This window comes from Coenobita brevimanus, chromosome 102 (assembly GCF_032717465.1).
Source record: "Coenobita brevimanus isolate Jiangsu-jjx chromosome 102, ASM3271746v2, whole genome shotgun sequence".
Classification (NCBI taxonomy): Eukaryota; Metazoa; Arthropoda; class Malacostraca; order Decapoda; family Coenobitidae; genus Coenobita; species Coenobita brevimanus.
In genome coordinates, this window is record NC_137055.1 from 33,205,550 (window position 1) to 33,225,434 (window position 19,885).

The 19,885-nt window shown below is 42.6% G+C and overlaps 1 protein-coding gene across 1 annotated transcript in view; it reads right to left on the minus strand.

The window, feature by feature from the left end:
- LOC145415452 (fat-like cadherin-related tumor suppressor homolog) overlaps positions 1 to 19,885 on the minus strand; it is a 693,356-nt gene that overhangs the window by 212,779 nt on the left and 460,692 nt on the right. Inside the window, exons 32-33 of the mRNA XM_080284728.1 lie at positions 19,031 to 19,167; positions 9,601 to 9,721 (exon numbers count right to left, since the gene is read on the minus strand). Coding sequence (XP_080140854.1) covers positions 9,601 to 9,721; positions 19,031 to 19,167 — 258 coding nt within the window. The remainder of the gene's footprint in view (positions 1 to 9,600; positions 9,722 to 19,030; positions 19,168 to 19,885) is intronic.

Genomic DNA, 19,885 nt, shown 5'->3' on the forward strand with positions numbered 1-19,885 from the left:
CACAACAATGCTGTCCCGCGCTGTGCGCGGCAAGTTCAAATTACAGGCAAGATTTTTTTTTTTTTTTTTTTGCGGTTTTCGTACCATTTTGGGAATGTTGGATCCCGGGACGATTATGTCCGGTTAGTGGGGATGTTCGGATATTGGGCGTTCGGATATTATAGGGATTACTGTATATATATAAATGTGTATATATATATATATATATATATATATATACAGTACTCGTCAAAAGTATTCAGCGTTGTCCGCCGGGCGTGCTATACTTATGGCCCAAAAAGAATCACCCATTTTTGGGGGTAAAATTTGAGCCACAAGTTTGAGCTCCGAGCATGACGTCACGGTAGCCTGAGGCTTTCCGACGCGCTGGTTGGTTCCCGCCTCAGTCGCCCACAGGCTGCTTGAGAGAGAGGAACTCCGTCGAGTGTCACTCTCAAATTGCGCCATTTTTTACCGAGTGTCCCGCAGTGTTTTGGCCTTCACAACTTTGTTATGGCACCTACCTGTGAACTATCGAGTGAAATCATATCCCAGATCATTGCTCTAAAGGAGGCAGGCCACCAGACAAAGGAAATTAGTGAATTGGTTGGTGTGGCACGATCGACAGTGCGTCGTTGGTGTGCGCGGTTTCGGGTGGAAAACAGTGAAGTTCCCACAAAGAAACCGAGGTCTGATAGGCCTAGGAAAACTTCCCCGAAGTCTGTTAATGTTTTAAAACGTGCAGTGGAGTTTAATCCTCATGTGAGTGCAAGGAAAATTAAGGAGAGCAACCCAGAAGTGTTTGGTGAGGTGTCAGTGAGAACAGTGTCTCGTAGGGTGCATGAGCTTGGTTAAACAAAGTAATAGGCCTGTGAAAAAGCCTCTTCTCACCAAGAGCCAGAGAATTCGTAGGCTTGTCTTTGCTAATAAATATCTAAACTGGGGTGAGGAGCAATGGTTGTCAGTGTTGTGCTCTGATGAGGCAACGTTTAGTGTTACCTGTAACAGAGAAGCACGTGTGTATCGACGCAAAGGTAGTGACCCACTTGACCCACGGTATGTGGAAAGCACAGTAAAACATCCTGATTCACTCATGGTATGGGGTTGTTTCTCAGGGAAGGGTTTGGGGAAGCTTGTTGTACTTCCAAAGAACCTCAGAGTGAATCAGGATGTTTACCTGGAGCTTCTGTGTGATCATTTACCAGACTCCTTCGAGCTAACAGGTGCACGAGTGTTTCAGCAGGACGGTGCACCTGCTCACAAGGCCAAATCGGTCACCAATTGGCTTCATGACTGCGAGGTATCATTCATGAAAGACTGGCCAGGAAATAGCCCAGACCTCAACCCGATTGAAAACCTCTGGTACCTCGTAAAGAAGAGTCTCCAAGGGAAGGACGTGAGCTCTCTGCCTAAGCTGGAAGCCGCCATTCGTGACTCCTGGGACAAAATACCCCTCCAGCACCTCAGGAGCCTCGCCCTTTCACTTCCAAGACGTCTCAGGTCCATGAAGAAACGTAAAGGCTACCCTACGATGCACTAAAGGTAAATAAAATGCATTATTTATATGTTTTTTCAATGTTGAAAAGTTTGTTTCTTAGGAGGGACGCAGGGCGCTCCATACTTCTGACGAGCACTGTATATATATATATATATATACAGTAAGACCTCACTGTAACAGACTAATTGGGGCCCAAACCATTTTGAAAAATGTGAAATTCCGATAAAAGCGACATCCGGACTTCTCCCAGCTAACCCGGACTTTTTCCGATATATCAGACATTAGTCTGGATCACATGAACAGTTTTTAAACTGTTCTGACTACCACTGCGGTACTGTACTGTGTTATAACTTCACTATATTAATCAAATGGTATAATATATATATAATAATACTCTACTGTACACTGATAAACATGTCTTTTATTTAACTTATTGTGGAGAACATAGCTGAAGTGGTCAGGCAGTTCGGACTGCTTCTGGCTTTATTGGACTTTTTCTGATACTGTATATAGGATTTTAGTCTGGCAGCTCCTTGAGTCCGATAAAAGAGAATTCTGGTCTATTGAAGTCCATTTTATTGAAGTTTTACTGTAAATATATATATATATATATATATATATATATATACAGTAATCCCTCTACTTTCTGGACGCCCACTTTCCGGACATCCCCACTTACCGGACATAATCGTCCCGGGATCCAATCCCCCTCCCCCCCACCACCCCCCCAAAAAAAAAAAAAAAAAAATTCCCGCCCGTAATTTGAACTTAACGCGTGCGGCACGGGACAGCTTTGTTGTAGTGCATCATTCCTCTGACATCCGCTAAAGTGCCCCTGAATCCTCCCCACTTCCTGCCTGTCTCTTGTCGTGAGTGAACCTCGTCGTCATGTCTGCCCATGTGCTCGCTTTTGTGGTGGTGCCTTACCTGCTGCAGGCACTCCTGCTGCTCTCGGGCCTCTCCTTTGTGTGTGTGACGATGGCCCCGCCGCCTAAGGAGAGGAAGAGAGTGGTTCTGACTCTGGAGAAGAAGCGGGAGATATTGGAGAAAGTAGATGCGGGATGGTCTTCGTCACACATCCTCCGTGAGTTCAACCTGGCCCGATCTACTTTGTTTGACATTAAGAGATCCCGAGACAAACTCATGCAGTACACGCCTGACTTCTCGTCGAAAAGCAAACACAATGTGACGAGGAAGATGATGTTTACTCCCAAGTTTGCTGAAGTCGACCGCTCCAAGTTGATTTGGTATTGACAGCAACGTGCTGCTGGTGTGATGGGATGTGGTAGGGCGCTGAAGGCTGCTGCTGAGAAGTTCGCAAGGCTTCACAATGCCCTACACTTCATGGCATCCGAAGGTTGGCTCTTTGCGTTCAAGTTACGACATGGCCTTACCAACCGTAAGTCTCATGGCGAAGCTTTGGACACCAACGAGGATGGAGTAGAAGAGTTTCGGCACAAGGTGAAGGGCTTGATCGATAGGGAGGACCTCACTCTCGGTCAAGTCTACAATGCTGACGAAACTGGTTTATTCTATCGCCCTTTGCCTACGAACACTCTAGCCGAGAAGACAGAGAAGCGTGTACCTGGCCGCAAGCTCCACAAGCAACGGATATCTGCTTTGTGTTGTGCCAATGCTAACGGTATGCACTGGCTTAAGCCCATTATTGTTGGCCGTTCAAAGCAACCTCGGTGATTTCGTGGGGTGATGGATGTCCTCCCTGTCGTCTGCTACCATTCCTTGAAGGCATGGTTCACATCCAAGATCTTCAGAGACTGGTTCCACCGCCATTTGTCAAGGAGGTCATCAATTACAGACGAAGACATTGGGAATCCCACGCGACCAGGTAAAGGCCCTCCTTCTCCTCGACAATGCATCTGCCCACCCGTGCAACAAGGACTTGGTGGCTGAGAATGGCTGCATTAGGTTCATGTTTCTGCCACCTAATACTACTGCTCTCATCCAACCAATGGACCAAGGAGTGATCGTGGCAACGAAGCGCCTATACCGACCGAAGTTCCTGGACGAGGTGTTGGTTGTTCCTGAGGACGAGGACGAGCGCAGGGAGGGACGGGACACGCGGGGCCAGCGGACTTTGGAAAACCTTCGCCGCTACAACATCAAGTCTGCCATTTACAACTGGACCAGTGCATGGAAGGAAATCCCTGTCAAGACTCTAGAAAATGGTTGGTCTCGTCTGCTTCTCGGAACGGATGTGGAGCACGATTTCCTAGGTTTCGACGTGGATGACTTCCATGCACGTCTATGTGCGCACGGGGACGATGTTGATGTGGACAAAGTGCATGAGTGATTGGATGACGACGAGGGCAATCCTGGGTATCAGACATTGTCTGCTATCGAGATCGCATCTTCAGTTGCAGGTGTCAATATCCAGCTTGAAAATTCCGATGAGGACGGCGATGATGATGCAGACTCCTCTCAGCATGACACAACTCCAGCCATTCCCAAGCTGAGAGCACTCCAGGAACACCTAGAGTTCGGTCTGGACTACCTGGAACACCCGGACTGCGACAGGGAGATGGGGCCCTTGGGACTTGTGGAGGAAGTGCGTGCTTTCAGGCAGCGCATCATAAATCGTCAAAATCGTCGTTCCTTGCGTCAATCAATGATTGACAGCTTTTTCAGGCCCGTGACCCCCGCTATGCCCAGCCCTGGCCCCACTCCGTTGCCTCCCCAAGACAGACCCTCATGCTCCGAGCCACAGCCCAGCACATCAGCCATGGTGGAGTCACCGATCGACGTGAGTTTGCGTCTATCTTCTGAGTCGTCTGCAGTGAGTACGCCATCACCACGACCCAGCGACACACCCCTAGGTCACCTCCCAGCGATACTCTCAGACTCTGACAGTGATTAAACGCCAAGAACTTCTCCACTAGATCACACGGGAATTTAGTGTTGTGCAGTGAAAGAAAAACAGTGCATACAGTATTGTTAAGAAATTAGAAATTTAAGTGAAAAGACAAACAATTTTTGGACAAAATTTAACATTAATAAACTTGTGTGATTTGTTTTGAAATTGGTTTTATGAGTGGAAGGACTTAAAGTGCAGAGTGTAACACTTATTAAGTTACAATGGAGCATAAGTAAGACAAGAGTGTGCAGTGTGAAGAGAATGGACTTCTGAGTGCGAATGACTAAGTTCAGTGCAAGATTTCATGAACAGTGTACTGCAAGTGCTTCAGGAAATCCTTCTTACCGTCAGATTCTTTGAGGCAGTTATTCATCAAGATGGCCATGGACTTGCTGTACGTAGGCAGAATGTTTCATACAGTACTGTACTGTATTTTCCATACTGTACTTACCTCAAACACCTCATTTCACTCTTTCATGTCCCTTATTGGTGTGAATATGTAGTGTCTTAGGTGCTATGCATGTGCAGTAGGGAGGTGTTTTTCTGAGTTAGGCTAGGTTAGGGTCCATAACTACTAGTCCAGGAGCCAGGGACTTGTAAGTACCCAGAATGTTTAATATTGTATAAACCTACCTCAAAAACCTCATTTTATGGTTCTTTTGCATTTATTTCAGTCTTTTATGTCTCTTATTGGCGTGATTTGGGTCTTAAATAGGTGCTATGCATGTCCAGAGGGAGTTGTATAGGTGTTTTTCTGAGTTAGGGTCCATAAGTACAAGTCCAGGAGGCTGGTGCCCACTATCCGGACAGGACCACTTTCCGGACATGCCTATGGCTCTATTATGTTGGATAGTGGAGGGATTACTGTATATTGTGAATTACTGTGATAAAATACAAGTGATTTAGTGATATTTTTGCAATAATCAGTGAAGTCACATGCTAAGCGCATTAGCTAGTGAACATTTCTACGGTTGCAAGCTGTGCAGCAATGCTATGAAATGACTCATAAATGACATTATATAAGTAAGTTTCATAAAAGTATGAGGTAATGAATACCTTTCATGAAGTTTTATACAGTTTGTAATGATTTTCCTCACACTGCTACTGTTTCACTATAGTCTAGCATAAACGCTGTGGAATATCGTAATCAAATCATATGAGACTGGCTAGAAGTGTTTATTTTTATTATTATTGTGATGACACAAAATGCCAATAACCCTATTTTGTACGAAAAGTCTTGGGGTTTGGTGGAAATTTCTGCCTCGCTGGGGTATTTCCTGTGTCAGATGGTCAAACACTCCTTGTATTCTCTCAAATCGTTCTCCAGGCTGGAAGTACCTGCAGACATGCGTTTGTTCCAAATGATGGTAGAAAGGTTGAAGCTTGTCTGAAAAATTTTAGGTCTTAAGATTAAGGATAAGTGGGTTAAAACAGGAGTTGGAAACAAACCATTTTTTTTCTCTTTGTACGCACTGAGCACATAGGTTGTCGTCATGGCCACCACGGCCAAAGGGTTAAGGCATCTACAGTAGCCAAGATTTTTGGCTGATCTGCATCATGGAAAGCTCTCCTGGTGTTTCTGGTGCAGCTGACATCGGTGCAACCTCCTCTTGTCTCGCCTCCAGTAATGTGTCCTCGATAGATGCTGTGGTAATCACATCTTTTGTTGTGTTGCTTCAACAGCATTGTTAATTTCAGATGTTGTAGATATGTAGATATTAAGAGACCACTCGCACTATTTGTGAATCGTGCAATCTGATCACGCGCTAATTGGGACCAAGGTGTACACAAGAGGGGCTGTGCATTGGAAAGGGTTCACAGACCACCAGCCAGAAAATGCATTTTTATTGGATAACACTATTCTCACCTATACTCTATCATGTGGTCTTGGATGAAAACACTTTCCTCTATCAGAAGTATAGTCGAGACTTCTTCAAAAAAAGTACTGTACATCGTCCAATTGCTGTGGTGGTATGGGGGTGAAGGAGCGCGTCTTCCCTGTGTGTGTGTGCATGTACTGGCTGCATCCAATGAGAACGCTGCGGGGCCGCGAGCCTTGTTTACTGATTGGTTAGCCATATGTGGTCGTGTTTGGTTGGAATTTTTGCCATATCACTTGTCAGTCCCTACCATTGTGTTCTGTTAGTAGCACACAAAGAGGAATTCTTGTTGTTGTACAGCCATTTTCTGCAACTTTTATGGAGTTTTGTGTGTGATTACTGGGGTAACACTGTCCTGTCATGCTGGTGATAGCGAAGAAAATGTTCCTGGGCACTCAGAAGCTGTGGTTTTGTGGTGGTCATTCTATATCAATATGATTTTGGGGGGCCATAGCACATTCATATTGTTTAACCCCTGAACCGTGAGGCATCACTTGCGTGATGCTCAGGCACAAGGGATCATGCCGCAGGGCATCACTTTTGTGCTTCTGTGTTATTTTGAATTTGCCCGGGCTTTCAAGTGGTGGCTTGTATCATCTACCAGTACTACCAGTGTCCAGCTATAGTCAGTGCTGCTACTGTCATCTGTACTCCCATCCATTGTTGACAATTTAGCCATTTTTCCCCTGTCCTTGACTCCCCTCCTTACTTCCCCTCCATTACCCTTTCCTCCTGCCTGCCCAGCCGTGCTGCGCTATGCAAATCCTGGACGGATTTTTCCACTCAATATATCCTCTGAAATGTGCCCTATGCAATATTCTTATACAAAATAATATATAAAAGAAAGAGAAAAGGTAATTGATACTGCCATACATCTGGAATGGGCTAATTATCGCCTGACAACACCCCACGTGCAATCGTTCGCTAATTTTCCATTATCTCCTGAAATATGTCGTATGACCTATTCTCCTAATAAAAATATACCGTATAGAAGAAAGGAAGGAAGAAGCCTAAGTGATATTTACATTCAGCTGGAACTACCTAATTTATTATGTATTGTCTAGATTTTCTGCCAATCTTTTCATAGCATATAAATTAGCAGCTGTCACCACAATGACATTGCCAACCCTTCCCTGCCCATATATGCCACATCATTCAGTTTACTGTCGTCTTTCGAGGTGAAACCATGTCTGATTCGCACCCGTCCACTTCCACCGCTTCTGAGCCCACTGCAAAGGGCCCTGTGACCTCTACCCCTACTAAACCTCGTGTGAGAAGGGGTAAAGGGCTGAGTGACTGCCCTGGAACGTGAACTGGCTAATTTATCAATGATTATGATGGACAGTGACTACGATCTTTCTGGTGACTTGTGGGATGAAGCAGTGGTGGAAATGGTGACAGAAACCCCCAGTATGAGTGCTTCTGTGTCCCAAGTTCTAAAACAGTGCAAGTGGAAATGTAAATAATGTGTAAATAGCAAGTGAAAGCAATGAATGTACATATAATTGTACAGTGGAAAATAGTGTTATAAGTTACTGCAAGTGACAGTGCATAACATACTGTAAATAAAATAGAAAATGTAAATAGAAATGTAAATAATGTAAATAAAACATAAAATGTAAACAAAATGTAAATAATTAGTAATATAAGAATATGAGTATAAATACTTGGAGTAATGATAGTGAAAGTGAAAGCTTTACTCTCTACGCTAGTTTACTGAACGAGAAAGTGAATGCCTGGATTTTAAATAAACTACTAGTACTGCAGGAAACTTATGGATAAATATTGTATATACAAATAAGTGTATAAGGAACTAGGAATATAAAGTGTCAGTGTGTTTAAGAATTATAAATGACAGCTCCACCTCAGAATACCAACGAGGAACGAGTGCGGGTGGAAAGCTCGTATGTGCACGTAATTTACATTGCTTTCACAGTTTTTTTTTTTTTTTTAATATGGATTCCAAACTACTTGAAATTCATAGAATAGTGTTCGTAGTGATACTATCAGGCAGTGGTAACCATATTACGGGATATTGGGATGTGTAAAGTGGAGAATTCACTACCCAACTTCAGAAGTCTCCACAAGTCCTACGGTAAAGGACGAAGGCTCAACAAACATCCCAGGAGAAAGCTGAAGGTATGTACCATAAGCATTTGTAATTATAATATTCTAGGACTAATAACTGATTTTTGACAAGTATTTTTAAAAAGTCAGTCAGAGCACGATTATCCCCGCGGGACGGGCACAGCACGATCCCGACATCCCCACAGTTAAAGGATTAATGGTATCTATCTTTGTTCTAATCAATGTTGTTTTCTGCTTAAGCAATCAAGTTTTCCCAGAAAATGGGTTGAATGTTCAGCAAAATAAAACTTAATAAAAAAAAAAAAAAATTCATTCATCATCCAATCCCATGTTGCCCCATGAGAAGTGTAGGAGTCTGGGACTAGGCAAGTTGGTCTGACATTTAAGATGAGAGTGGCCAGCCTCACTCACCCCTGAGTGGCATTACATGAGCAATAAATCCCAACCACCCTTTGGATATAAACCTCCCCAGGTTCAATTCAACTGAAGCGCCTTAATTACCCATTAAACCACCAACCACCATTATTTGGTTATATGGTTATCATCCAGCATAGTAAATGGTTTCCTGGTGGACAGGAAACCATTTGGCTTGTCACTCAGTGTAAAGTCACCCATAGACAAAGGGAAGAGGAAAGAATGAAAGAAATAAAGACTGATGTGGAGGGAAGGAATGATGGAAGGAAGAGAGGAAAGTGCAGTCACCAGAAAGCAGCACTACATTGAGTGAGTGGATGATGAGTGCCCCCGTCTACTTTTAATTAACATTAATATCACAGACATGGGCAAATATTATAAGAACCACAATCTACAATGAAAAACCATTCCTAGGAAAAAAAAAAATGAAAGTTCTACCATCAAAATGTAAAAAGTTAAGGTCGTGAGAATATTGCTAAGTCTGAACCTGTTTTCTGGCGTTTTATGATTTGGCATAAGAACACCTTACATTGCATGACCGCTCAAATATATGTAGTTATGTACATTATACACCAACAACAAATCATTCACCAGTACCAAACAGCCAATTAAATATTGTATTATTACCATCATCATCATCATCTTCACCAATTGCTCCCTCCTGCGAAACCATCAACTGGGGCTGACCATGACAGAACTGCCTACAGCCAAATATGTCATCCCATACCTCTCTCACTCTCTCAGCCACTCCTGCGTTCTCTTTCTTCTGTCTCACCATTATACTGTACTACTAGAAAAGATTTAAAATGACATCACCTGAATTTAGGGGGTTAAATACCATTACTCATAAAAAGAAGAGGAAGGCTCACCATTAACATCAATGACAGTGACAGTAACTGTGGTATTGGCAGTGAATTTTCCATCAGTAGTCATCACAATCAAGGTGTACTCAGCTTGCTTCTCCCGATCCAGTGTAGCTGCTACGTAAACCTGCAAACATACATGGTTGAATTCTTTGTGATGCATTCCAAACATTACATGTCATTCGTCTCATGTAAACTGAGGGACACATGGAACTCTGCTCTATAGGTAGGAATGGAATTTCATTTTTTTTTTTTTTTTTTTTTTTCCTGCATGTGGAAAAACGATATATAAACAAATAAAGGGAAGACATAGGGTTCCCTTGTAAACAAGAGGAAATTTGCGAATTTGTTTCGTAGGTAGCAATGGCATTCAATAAGCATTTTTTTTGTCATTTAGTGCACATATGCAGAAAAAAGTTAGAATGGGAGACATTTGGTAGCGACTGATAAGCAATATTTTTTTTTTTTTTTTTTTTTTTTTTTTTTTTTTTTTAAAGACCCCTAAACCCCTTGCTGTTCAGTTAACTGCAAAGTGAAGTCAGTTTGGTGGGTCAATTTGACCAGTAACCAAATAATTTCATCCGTAATAAATGCTCTCAACTCTCCAACTCGAATTCTTCCCACTCCTTCTGGCACCTTGCCAAAAACCTTTCTAACAACTTTACCTCATCATCCTTCCCTCCTCTTTTCTACTCTGATGGATCTGTAGCTATTTCTTCTACTGATAAAGCAGATCTCTTCGCTCACACTTTCTCCTCCAATTCCACCTTAGACGATTCCAGTGCTGTACCTCCATCATTTCCTCCCTCTGACTTCCTCATGGATAACAATAAAATTTCTTCAGCTGATGTATTTTCTGCTATTGCTAGCCTCAATACTAATAAAGCATATGGGCCTGATGGAGTCCCTCCTGTTGTTCTCAAGACCTGTGCTTCTGTGCTTACACCCTGCCTAGGCAAGCTCTTTCACCTTTGTCTATCAACTTGTACCTTTCCTTCTTGCTGGAAGTTTGCTCTCATTCAGCCAGTCCAAAAGAAGGGTGACCATTCCCAACCCTCTAACTATCGTCCAATTGCTTTAACATCCTGTATCTCAAACGTTTTCGAGTCAATTCTTAATAGAAAAATTTTAAAGCATCTTTCCTGTCACAACCTTCTTTCTGATCGTCAGTATGGGTTCCATCAGGAACGCTCCACTGGCGATCTTCTCACCCACCTTTCAGACTCCTGGTCATCCTCCTTTCGGGACTTTAGTGAAAGCTTTGCCACTGCACTTGACATCTCAAAGGCTTTCGATCGAGTCTGGCATAAATCTTTAATTTCCAAACTGCCCTCTTATGGTTTCTATCCTTCTATCTGTGCCTTCATCTCTAGCTTCCTTTCTGGTCGTTCTATAGCAGCTGTTGTAGACAGCCATCATTCTTCTCCGATCTATTAACAGTGGTGTTCCTCATGGCTCTGTCCTATCACCAACTCTCTTAGTTTTATTCATCAATGACCTTCTAAACTGTATATCTAACCCTATCCACTCATACGCTGATGATTCCATCCTTCACCTTTCCATTCGGTTCCCGCAACATCCATCTCAGCAGTTACTTCAACAAAAAGGGATGACGCTATGGTACAACTAATGTTTGACTTGGCTCGCATCTCTGACTGGGGTAAAAATAATCTGGTTGTTTTTAATGCATCAAAGACTCAGTTTTTACACCTATCAATCCGACAAAATCTTCCACAGGTGTACCAACTAATGTTTAATAATATTCAGCTTAATCCAGCATCATCCTTGAACATACTTGGGGTTTCATTTACTTGGGATTCATCTTGGAAAGATCATATTACATCTGTAAAATCTGCTTCCAAAAGACTAGGTTTGCTAGGCCAACTCAGTTCCTTCTTTACCCCTGCACAATTGTTGACTCTAACAGGGGTTTTATCTGCCCCTGTGTGGAGTACAACTCTCATGTGTGGGGAGGCTCCCCACATACAGCTCTTCTCAATAGGGTGGAGTCAAAGGCTTTTCATCTCATTAACTCTCCTCCTCTTACAGACTCCCTTCAACCTCTGTCTCTTCGTTGCACTGTTGCATCTTTATCCTTTTTCTATCGCTACTTCAATGGTCACTGCTCCTCTGAACTGTCTGCATGCATTCCTCCACCTCTACGATGGGCACGTAACACCCGTCGAGCAGCAAACTCTCATCCCTTTTCTGTCCAACTTTCTAATGCAAGAGTTAACCGTTACTCCCAGTCCTTCATTTATGCAACAGGTCAACTCTGGAACTGTCTCACTCTGTCTGTATTTCCTGCTCCCTATGATCTCCAGTCTTTCAAACGCAGTGTCCAGGCATCTCGAAATGATCGGATCTTGAATTTGGCTCTCTCTTGTATTTTGTTTTTCTCTTAGAAGGAACAAAATTACGGGCTCGCAGCCTTTGTTTCCTTCTTCCTCGCATAAAAAAAAAAAAAAACTAAGGCTCATCAAATTTTATGGAGGCTGATCCTGGAATTCAAGTCATGAAAGTGGTCCACTTCATTCAGGTTAATAATACTGACTACAGTAACCAACAAGACACAGTGCTACCTCAGGTCTAGGCTCATCAAGTTTCATGCAAATAAATCTTAGCACTGTATTGTACAGTAGGATCTCATCAATAACGTCTAAATGGTGCCAGAAAAACTCCGTTATTAGAGAAATCATTAATTGTGTGACATTCAAAAACATGCATAAAGGGTTTATTGGTGTCGCCACCCCAGGACTTTTACCCATTTTTCCCATTTGAAGCCCTATTATCACTAATTTTTTAGCTGAAATAATAAGATTAGTTATTAGATCGTCAAGAGTAATATAAAACTCGCCTGAAAGGAGTTAATGGGATGTTTGGTGTGATGACTGTTTCAAGGCTTGTGCATGAAGACTACTGTGATGTACCCCCTGTCCCCTGGTTGGCCTCGTCCCCACTCCTGCCTCTGGTGCCAGGGTCACCCACTTCTGTCAACACTTCATCAAACTCCACAGAGTCAAAATCTTCAGAAAAGTCTCCAATGTCATCAGCTCCTTCATATACTCAACCCCTCTCTGTTGTTCTTCCTCAGCTGGCTGGCATTGTGAAAGAAAGCAAGTAATGAGTGACTGATGGCAGGTATTCACTCAGTGGTTATACTGTGTCTGGTATTTTCTTGAAATTTGATTTTCAAGTCCAATCATTAGTCATTAATTCTGAGGGTTGCTCTCTCTCTGTCTCAGCAGACTTGAGTTGTGGCAGGAGTGCTACCAAACATGTTTAACAGTTACCAGTGTTGTATTATTCTAGGCTTTGATGAAGAAATTTATGGCCTATCGAATGTTCCATTTCTCCCAGAATGCAGCAACAGTCATTGTGGTGGGGGTTGCAGGTATGCCAGGTGGAGCAGGTGAGTCAAGTGGGGCTGTGGAGGTGGAGGGGTAGGTGGCTGGTGAATCTCGTGGGGCGGTGGAAGTGGAAGGGACAACAATTGACGAGTCAGGGGAGGTGGCAAGGAGGGGATCTTCCTTCTCCTCCTTGCAACTGCTCACATTTTCATCTCTTCTTGTCCGTCTGTATCATTCCTCATCTTGTTATGGACATATTTGTATTATAACAACTTGACATTCGCGAAATAACCGTTCTTTGAGTGAATCCAAAAGTTATTACAGAAAATGGGTATCTATTCTAACTTACCATTAATGCCAAAAACGTTACTGTGGAAGTCATTACAAGCAAGATTCCACTGTATTCAGCAAAAGCAAACTGACTACACTATATCTTCACCAACATCACCCAATTCTTTACTGCCCTATAAGGAGCATACAGGCCTGGGGTTAAGCCAATTACTGCAAACATTTTAAGTGAGGTAACCATTTGCCCCTAAATAATAATATATATGTAGCAAACCTAAGATGAGGTGAGCAGCTGTTTTCCCCTAACTGATATTACTGTACATGTACTGTATATTAAACCTCAAAATCCCGTGAATGTAAACCCTCATGGAATACATCTGGCTGGAGTGCCTTGACCCACTAGACCACAAACTCTCAGCAGCACTAACTTAAGAGTTGTCAGTGATCGCCAGCTAGTTCAATATGGAAGTAGGGCTACTTCTGCAAAGACCACAGGTCGCATATTTTCTAACATCTCTCCCGTGATAGTTATTGATACACCGTATGTAAGCTCTTCATGATATTATTGATATTATTCTTCAGTAGTTATTCTAATTTCCAAGATATGCTTTAGTGTGATAATTGCAGTAATACTGTTACTAGAAGCCATAAAACACACCAGGTATGAGAGTGTTCATCACATATTTACAAGTATCTAGCTGCACGTTTGGTTTGAAACCCATATAATTTAGTTTTCATAAGAGCAATGCTTCATCTGAAAAATGCTGGGGAAAATCTGCAAAGTTTTTCATACGAATATTGTATACTGTTTAAAGTCGAAGTTGTGTGGAGATACTGCTTGTGACAGAAAGAGAACTAAGGACTTCCTTTTCTTTAATTCATTTGATGGAATATGAAGTTAGTTTGTAACAGCTGAGTTTGTGATCTTAAAAGTAATATAAAGGATCACTTCAAAGTTATCAAAATATATTACACATTAGGAAAAAAAGACAAATTATAAGAAAAAGCCAACCAGCTATTTTTTGGAGCCAGCCACTTAAAAAAAAAGCCTAATTTGAAAAATTCAGCCTTAAAAAGGAACAACCTGGCAACCCCGGTCCAGCGGCGCAGACGACACACAAAGATTATTGTTTAGGTCGAAAAGTACGATCTTGAGGTGTATCATGCTAATATTTCGTAATGAAAAATCATTGCATGTTTTTTATAAACCTAATTATTTTTGTTTTCCTGAATAAATACATTAAATAGATGAGAAATAAAGCTTATCGATCTTTAAGGAAGAAAAGAATAATATCCATCCCAAAATCAGTTTTTGCTCCTATTTAACTATATTACAGCCTCTCTTCCTTATAGCAGCAAGTAAAAATGTTGTCATAATTTCTCCCTTTCTTACAGTGACACAGAGGGTACATAAAAAGAACAGGGTTTAGTTGACTGACATCAATGTCGAAAATTAAATAATCTGGTGAAGAGTGGCAGTTTTTCCTTGATTAGTGACATCGGGAATTATCTCCCGTGATCCTTTGGTTACTGTACATAATTTGTACTCAGCCAAGTGCATCATAATGAAATAATGCTATAAAAAAAGCACAGAGCCTATGGGAATTATCCTAACTGGTACCAGACATCCCATCTATAAAACCAAAATTTCCCACTTACAATAAATCATACCCATTAAAGTACGTACACTCAATCCTCGTAAATCGTGTGTTTATAAATCATGGATTCGTAAATCACGGCTAAGTGGCTGTCAGACTGCCGACACCCTTAAATCGCCGTTAAGTCACAAAAATCGTGGACCTAGGCATCGAAGTGGGCCTTTTCTGAGGAGAATCGTAAACTGCGGCATTAAAATTGAAAATCGCGACCCAACAACCAATCAACGAGCGTCCCTGGTGACATTTGTGCATACTAATGCCACCATGTTGTTGTTGTTCTTGTCTCACCAGTCCGCACACTACAGACTGTCGCCTGGAGTATGAGAGCTAACTGCCTTTTTTGTGCAACTTTCCCCCCCACCTCCTACCTGCCATGGCCCCTCCCGACCCCCCAGTGAAGCGCTCTAAGCAGTATGGCGTCAAGAAGCTGCTGCAGTTGTTGTACAGTCAACGTTTGGAGCTCATTCGTCGTGTTGAAAGGGGAGAGAAATTTTCAAAGCTGGCGAAAGAGTTTGGGAAGAACAAGTGCTGAGAGGTTCTAAGTTCTTCCCAACACCACCCCACTCCATTCACTTAAGCAATTTTGTCACAGGATTAAGGTGAGATCCCTTAACATTGCTTATTTCTATTAAATACATGCACTGAATATTCCTAAATTGTATGTTTGTGTTTGATGGTGCCTAGATAAGTGTAGGTAGGGTGCTGTGGGGGGTGGCTGGCCAAAGTCCAGACCCAAATTCATTTTTCACATAAGAGTTATTATTTATAAACCACGGAATTTGTAAATCGCGGAAGTGGTCCAGACCCAAATTGCCGCGATTTTCGAGGATTGAGTGTACATACTGTTATGGTAAGCATCAGAACAAACATAAGCATGGTTACGTTACTAGAAAACGATGAAAAGGGAAGCAGCACATAACACAGGGAGACCTGAGATGGGCCTGAAGTAAGGCATTCTGTAGCTAGGAGGTGGAGAGATGATGGTCTTCATCACCTGGGATTAACTCCTTGCGTAGTGCCTCATCTTTAACTCTCAAAGCCATCAGAAGCCACAGATACTACACCATCATTGTTGTCAGAACATAGTTCAGGTGAGCAATAATGATGTTTTTTAGCTGAAAAATGCACGATAATGGCAGGAATGCAGACTTTCATCCTGCAGTGATAACAAAAGCTACTATAACCAAGTGCACAATAACCACAGGATCTATCTATCTATTGCCAGACGCCTCAATCCCGTTTGGGGTGGCCACAAACAAACCGCCTACAAGTCGCCCTGTCCCCCGCCATTTCACTGCCCTGCTCCCAACTCACACCCCCCTCTCTTATATACCTCTCCACCCCATCCCTCCATCTCATCCTCGGCCTCTCCCTCCCTCTTCCCCCCTCCACCTCACTCACATACACTCTCTTCGTCAGTCTTTCACCCTCCATCCTCTCCACATGGCCAAACCACCTCAGTGTGTTCCTCATAACGCTTCCTATCACATCCACATCCACACCACAACGCTCCTTTATATCCTCATTCGTCAGCCTGTCTCTCCATGTGACTCCACAGGCTCCTCTTAAATAACTAATTTCCACTGCTCTCACTCTTGACTTGTGTCCTTCCAACAACGTCCAAGCTTCACTTCCATACGTTAGAGTTGGTATCACAATACTGTCATGTAGTAACTTTTTCACTTCCATGCTCACTTCCCTGTTTCTTATCACTGCTTTCAATGAACCAGCAACCTTTCTTCCCTGCTGTACCCTTTCAAGCACTTCACCCTCCAAACCTCCATTCTTAATCATCACACTACCCAAGTACTTAAATGTACTCACATTTTCCAATTCCTCACCATCCAACCTCGCTGTACATTCACTGACTTCACCTCTCTCAAAGACCATCACTTTACTCTTCCCTACATTCATCTTCAGATTCCGTTTCTTACACACTCTCCCAAACTCATCCACCAAGCCTTGCAGCTCCCTTTTGTCTTCACTCAACAACACAGTATCATCTCCAAACAACAGTACAGGGAGTTTCCAAACACTATCCTCTCTCACCAGGGCCACTCCAACATCCACTACCCTACCTTGTACCTCTTTTATTACCCCATCCATGTACAGATTGAACAACCATGGAGACATGACACATCCCTGTTTCAACCCAACTTTCAAAGAGAAAAATTCACTTAGTTCACCATCCACACGCACTGCAGCCTTCGCACCATTGTACATACTCTTCACAGCATTCAACAACTTCCCATCTACTCCATATATTCTTAACACTTTCCACAATCCTTGTCTATCCATCCTGTCATATGCTTTCTCCAAATCCAAGAAAGCCGCATACAACTTCCTTCCCTTCTCTAGAAACTTTTCCACCAGAGATCTAAGAATGAATATCTGATCTACACAACCTCTTCCCTTCCTATAGCCTCCCTGTTCTTCTCCAACAAATTTCGCTGTTCTTTCTCTAACGCCATCAATAAGTATCCTACCATACACTTTTCCTATTATGCTAAGAAGACAAATGCCCCTATGATTACCACACACTTCTTTTTCCCCTTTTCCTTTGTACAAGGGAATAATTATACCTGACTTCCAATCCTCCGGGACTCTACCTTCCTCCCAGGCCAATCTGCACATCTTCCACATCCATTCTACTACTATCTCTCCCCCATGCTTCAGCATTTCACCACACACTTCATCAATTCCTGGGGCTTTCCCCGATTTAACTTTCTTCATTCCTTCCACAACTTCTATCCTACTGATTTCTTCCTGTCTTCTCACCTCCCTCCTTCTCCCAGCCATTCCCCGGCCACTTATACTCGCATTACTTCCATCCTCTATGTTCAACAATTCCTTAAAGTGTTCTCTCCATCTGCTCACTTTTTCTCCCTTCTCCACTAGTAATCTGCCATTTTTATCTTTCACTCCCCTGCTAACGTCACTTCCACCCTGTCTTACACTTTTCACCTCTTTCCAGAACATTTTCTTACAGTCCCTCCACTTTACACTCAAATTCCTTCCAAATTCCTCATCCACTCTCTTCTTACTCTCTCTTACTAATCTTTTCACCTCTTTCTTTCTTTCTACATATAACTCTCTCTTCCGCCTCTCAACTTCTTCCACGCCCCTATTTCTCATCCATTCATTGTATGCTTTCTTCTTTTGTGCCACAGCCTGTCTCATCTCTTCAGTCCACCACAATGTTCCTTGCACCCCCCTCCGTCTTCTCTTCCTTCCACACACCACATCACATGCTGCACATATTTCTTCTGTAAATATCCTACACACACCTTCCACGTCTCCCATCTGCTCCAATTCATATTTGCCCAATCATTCCTCCACTTCTCTCTTATACTCTGCGTTTTTCTCATCCTCTTGTAACCTATCCACTCTCCTTGCAACTACTCCTTCCTCTCATCTTTCCCTTCTTCTATTCCTCCATCTTACTTGAATCCTAATTCTGGCCACCACCAAGTAGTGGTCAGAAAGTCCACTCCCCCAACCTCTATAAGCTCTTGCATCCATTACACATCTTCGCATCCTTTCATCCACACACACATAATCAATCATTGGCTTCCTTTCATTCAGTTCACCACCCACCCTTCTCATCACTCGCCATGTATACCTGTGGATCATTTTATGCCTGAAGAGGGTATTGGATATCACCAACCCCCTCCCAGCATCACTGTAATATTATGGCTCTTGTAGTTACCACCCAACACAGTATATGGTTTTCTGGGTAACATGAAATCAATCTGGCTTGTCATTCAGTGTCATCACCTGAGACTAGCTCTACACTAAGTAAGCAAATGGCGAGTATCTCCATTTACCAATGCATAAATTGTTCTGGTACAATGGAACACATTCCTGACTTATAATGAGGACCATCCATACAAGTTTTGGAACTGTCCCCTGCCCAACTAAAAAGACAGCTGGAAAGGGGTGTCTTCAAGTGGTGGCACTAACAGACCCACGCTGCTGTGATGTGTGGTTATACAAATGTCCCTCAATTCCCTCCCTATCTCCCAAAAGAAGGACAGTGAAGTGCAGGAGGCGGGCAACTTCAGCTTGCAGTACCCTATGTTTATGCTTAGATGAGCCTAGGGTTGCAACTACTACTACTACTGCAAGTGTGAGATTTACCTGCCCAGAGGTGTGAACAAGGAAATGGCCATCAGAGTCACCCCCAGTTATAAAGTAGTCAAGGTCTGTTTTGATGTGGTCGGCATCCCTCACACTCAGCTCTACCACTGCTGTTCCTGTGGCTGTGTCCTCAGGCACTGCAACACAAACAAAGGACCTTAGTCAGCCCCCTGAATCTGAAAAAGACGCAGCACATCCTCATCATACGACTGCATGGTATATGATCATTTCCTACTGGTATGTAATCAATGAGGATTTTGAAATTTTTCCGTTTTACCTGTACATTTTCTTTTTTGTTTATACAATTGTCAAGATGTCCAATTTATCATTATATACTCAAGTTTCTCGCTTACATGATCAATACAATGCTAAAATATATTTACACTATCAATCGTTATTTTCTTGGTTTTCAAAAAAACATCCCAACTGTAAAATGAGGGTGCTATAGTTTCATCCAAAATTTATCTAAACAATCAATCGTTATATTATCAGTTTTCAAAAAAGCATCCTAATAGAAAAAAAGGGTGCTATAATTTTATCCATTCTTGATATCTCCGGTAAATAATAATAATAATCCATCCATCCATCCATCATCCAATCCTACATTGCCCCCATGAGGAGCGTAGGATCCCGGGGCTAGGCAGTTGGTCCCAACATTTTAGATGAGAGTGACCATCCTCACTCATCCCTGAGTGGCATTACATGAGCAATCAACCCCAACCACCCCTTGGATATAAACCTTCACCGGCTCAATCCGACTGGAGCGCAATAATTACCCACTAAACCACCAGGCGCCAAAATTTGGTTATATGGTTACCACCCAGCGTAGTAAATGGTTTCCTGGTGCACAGGAAA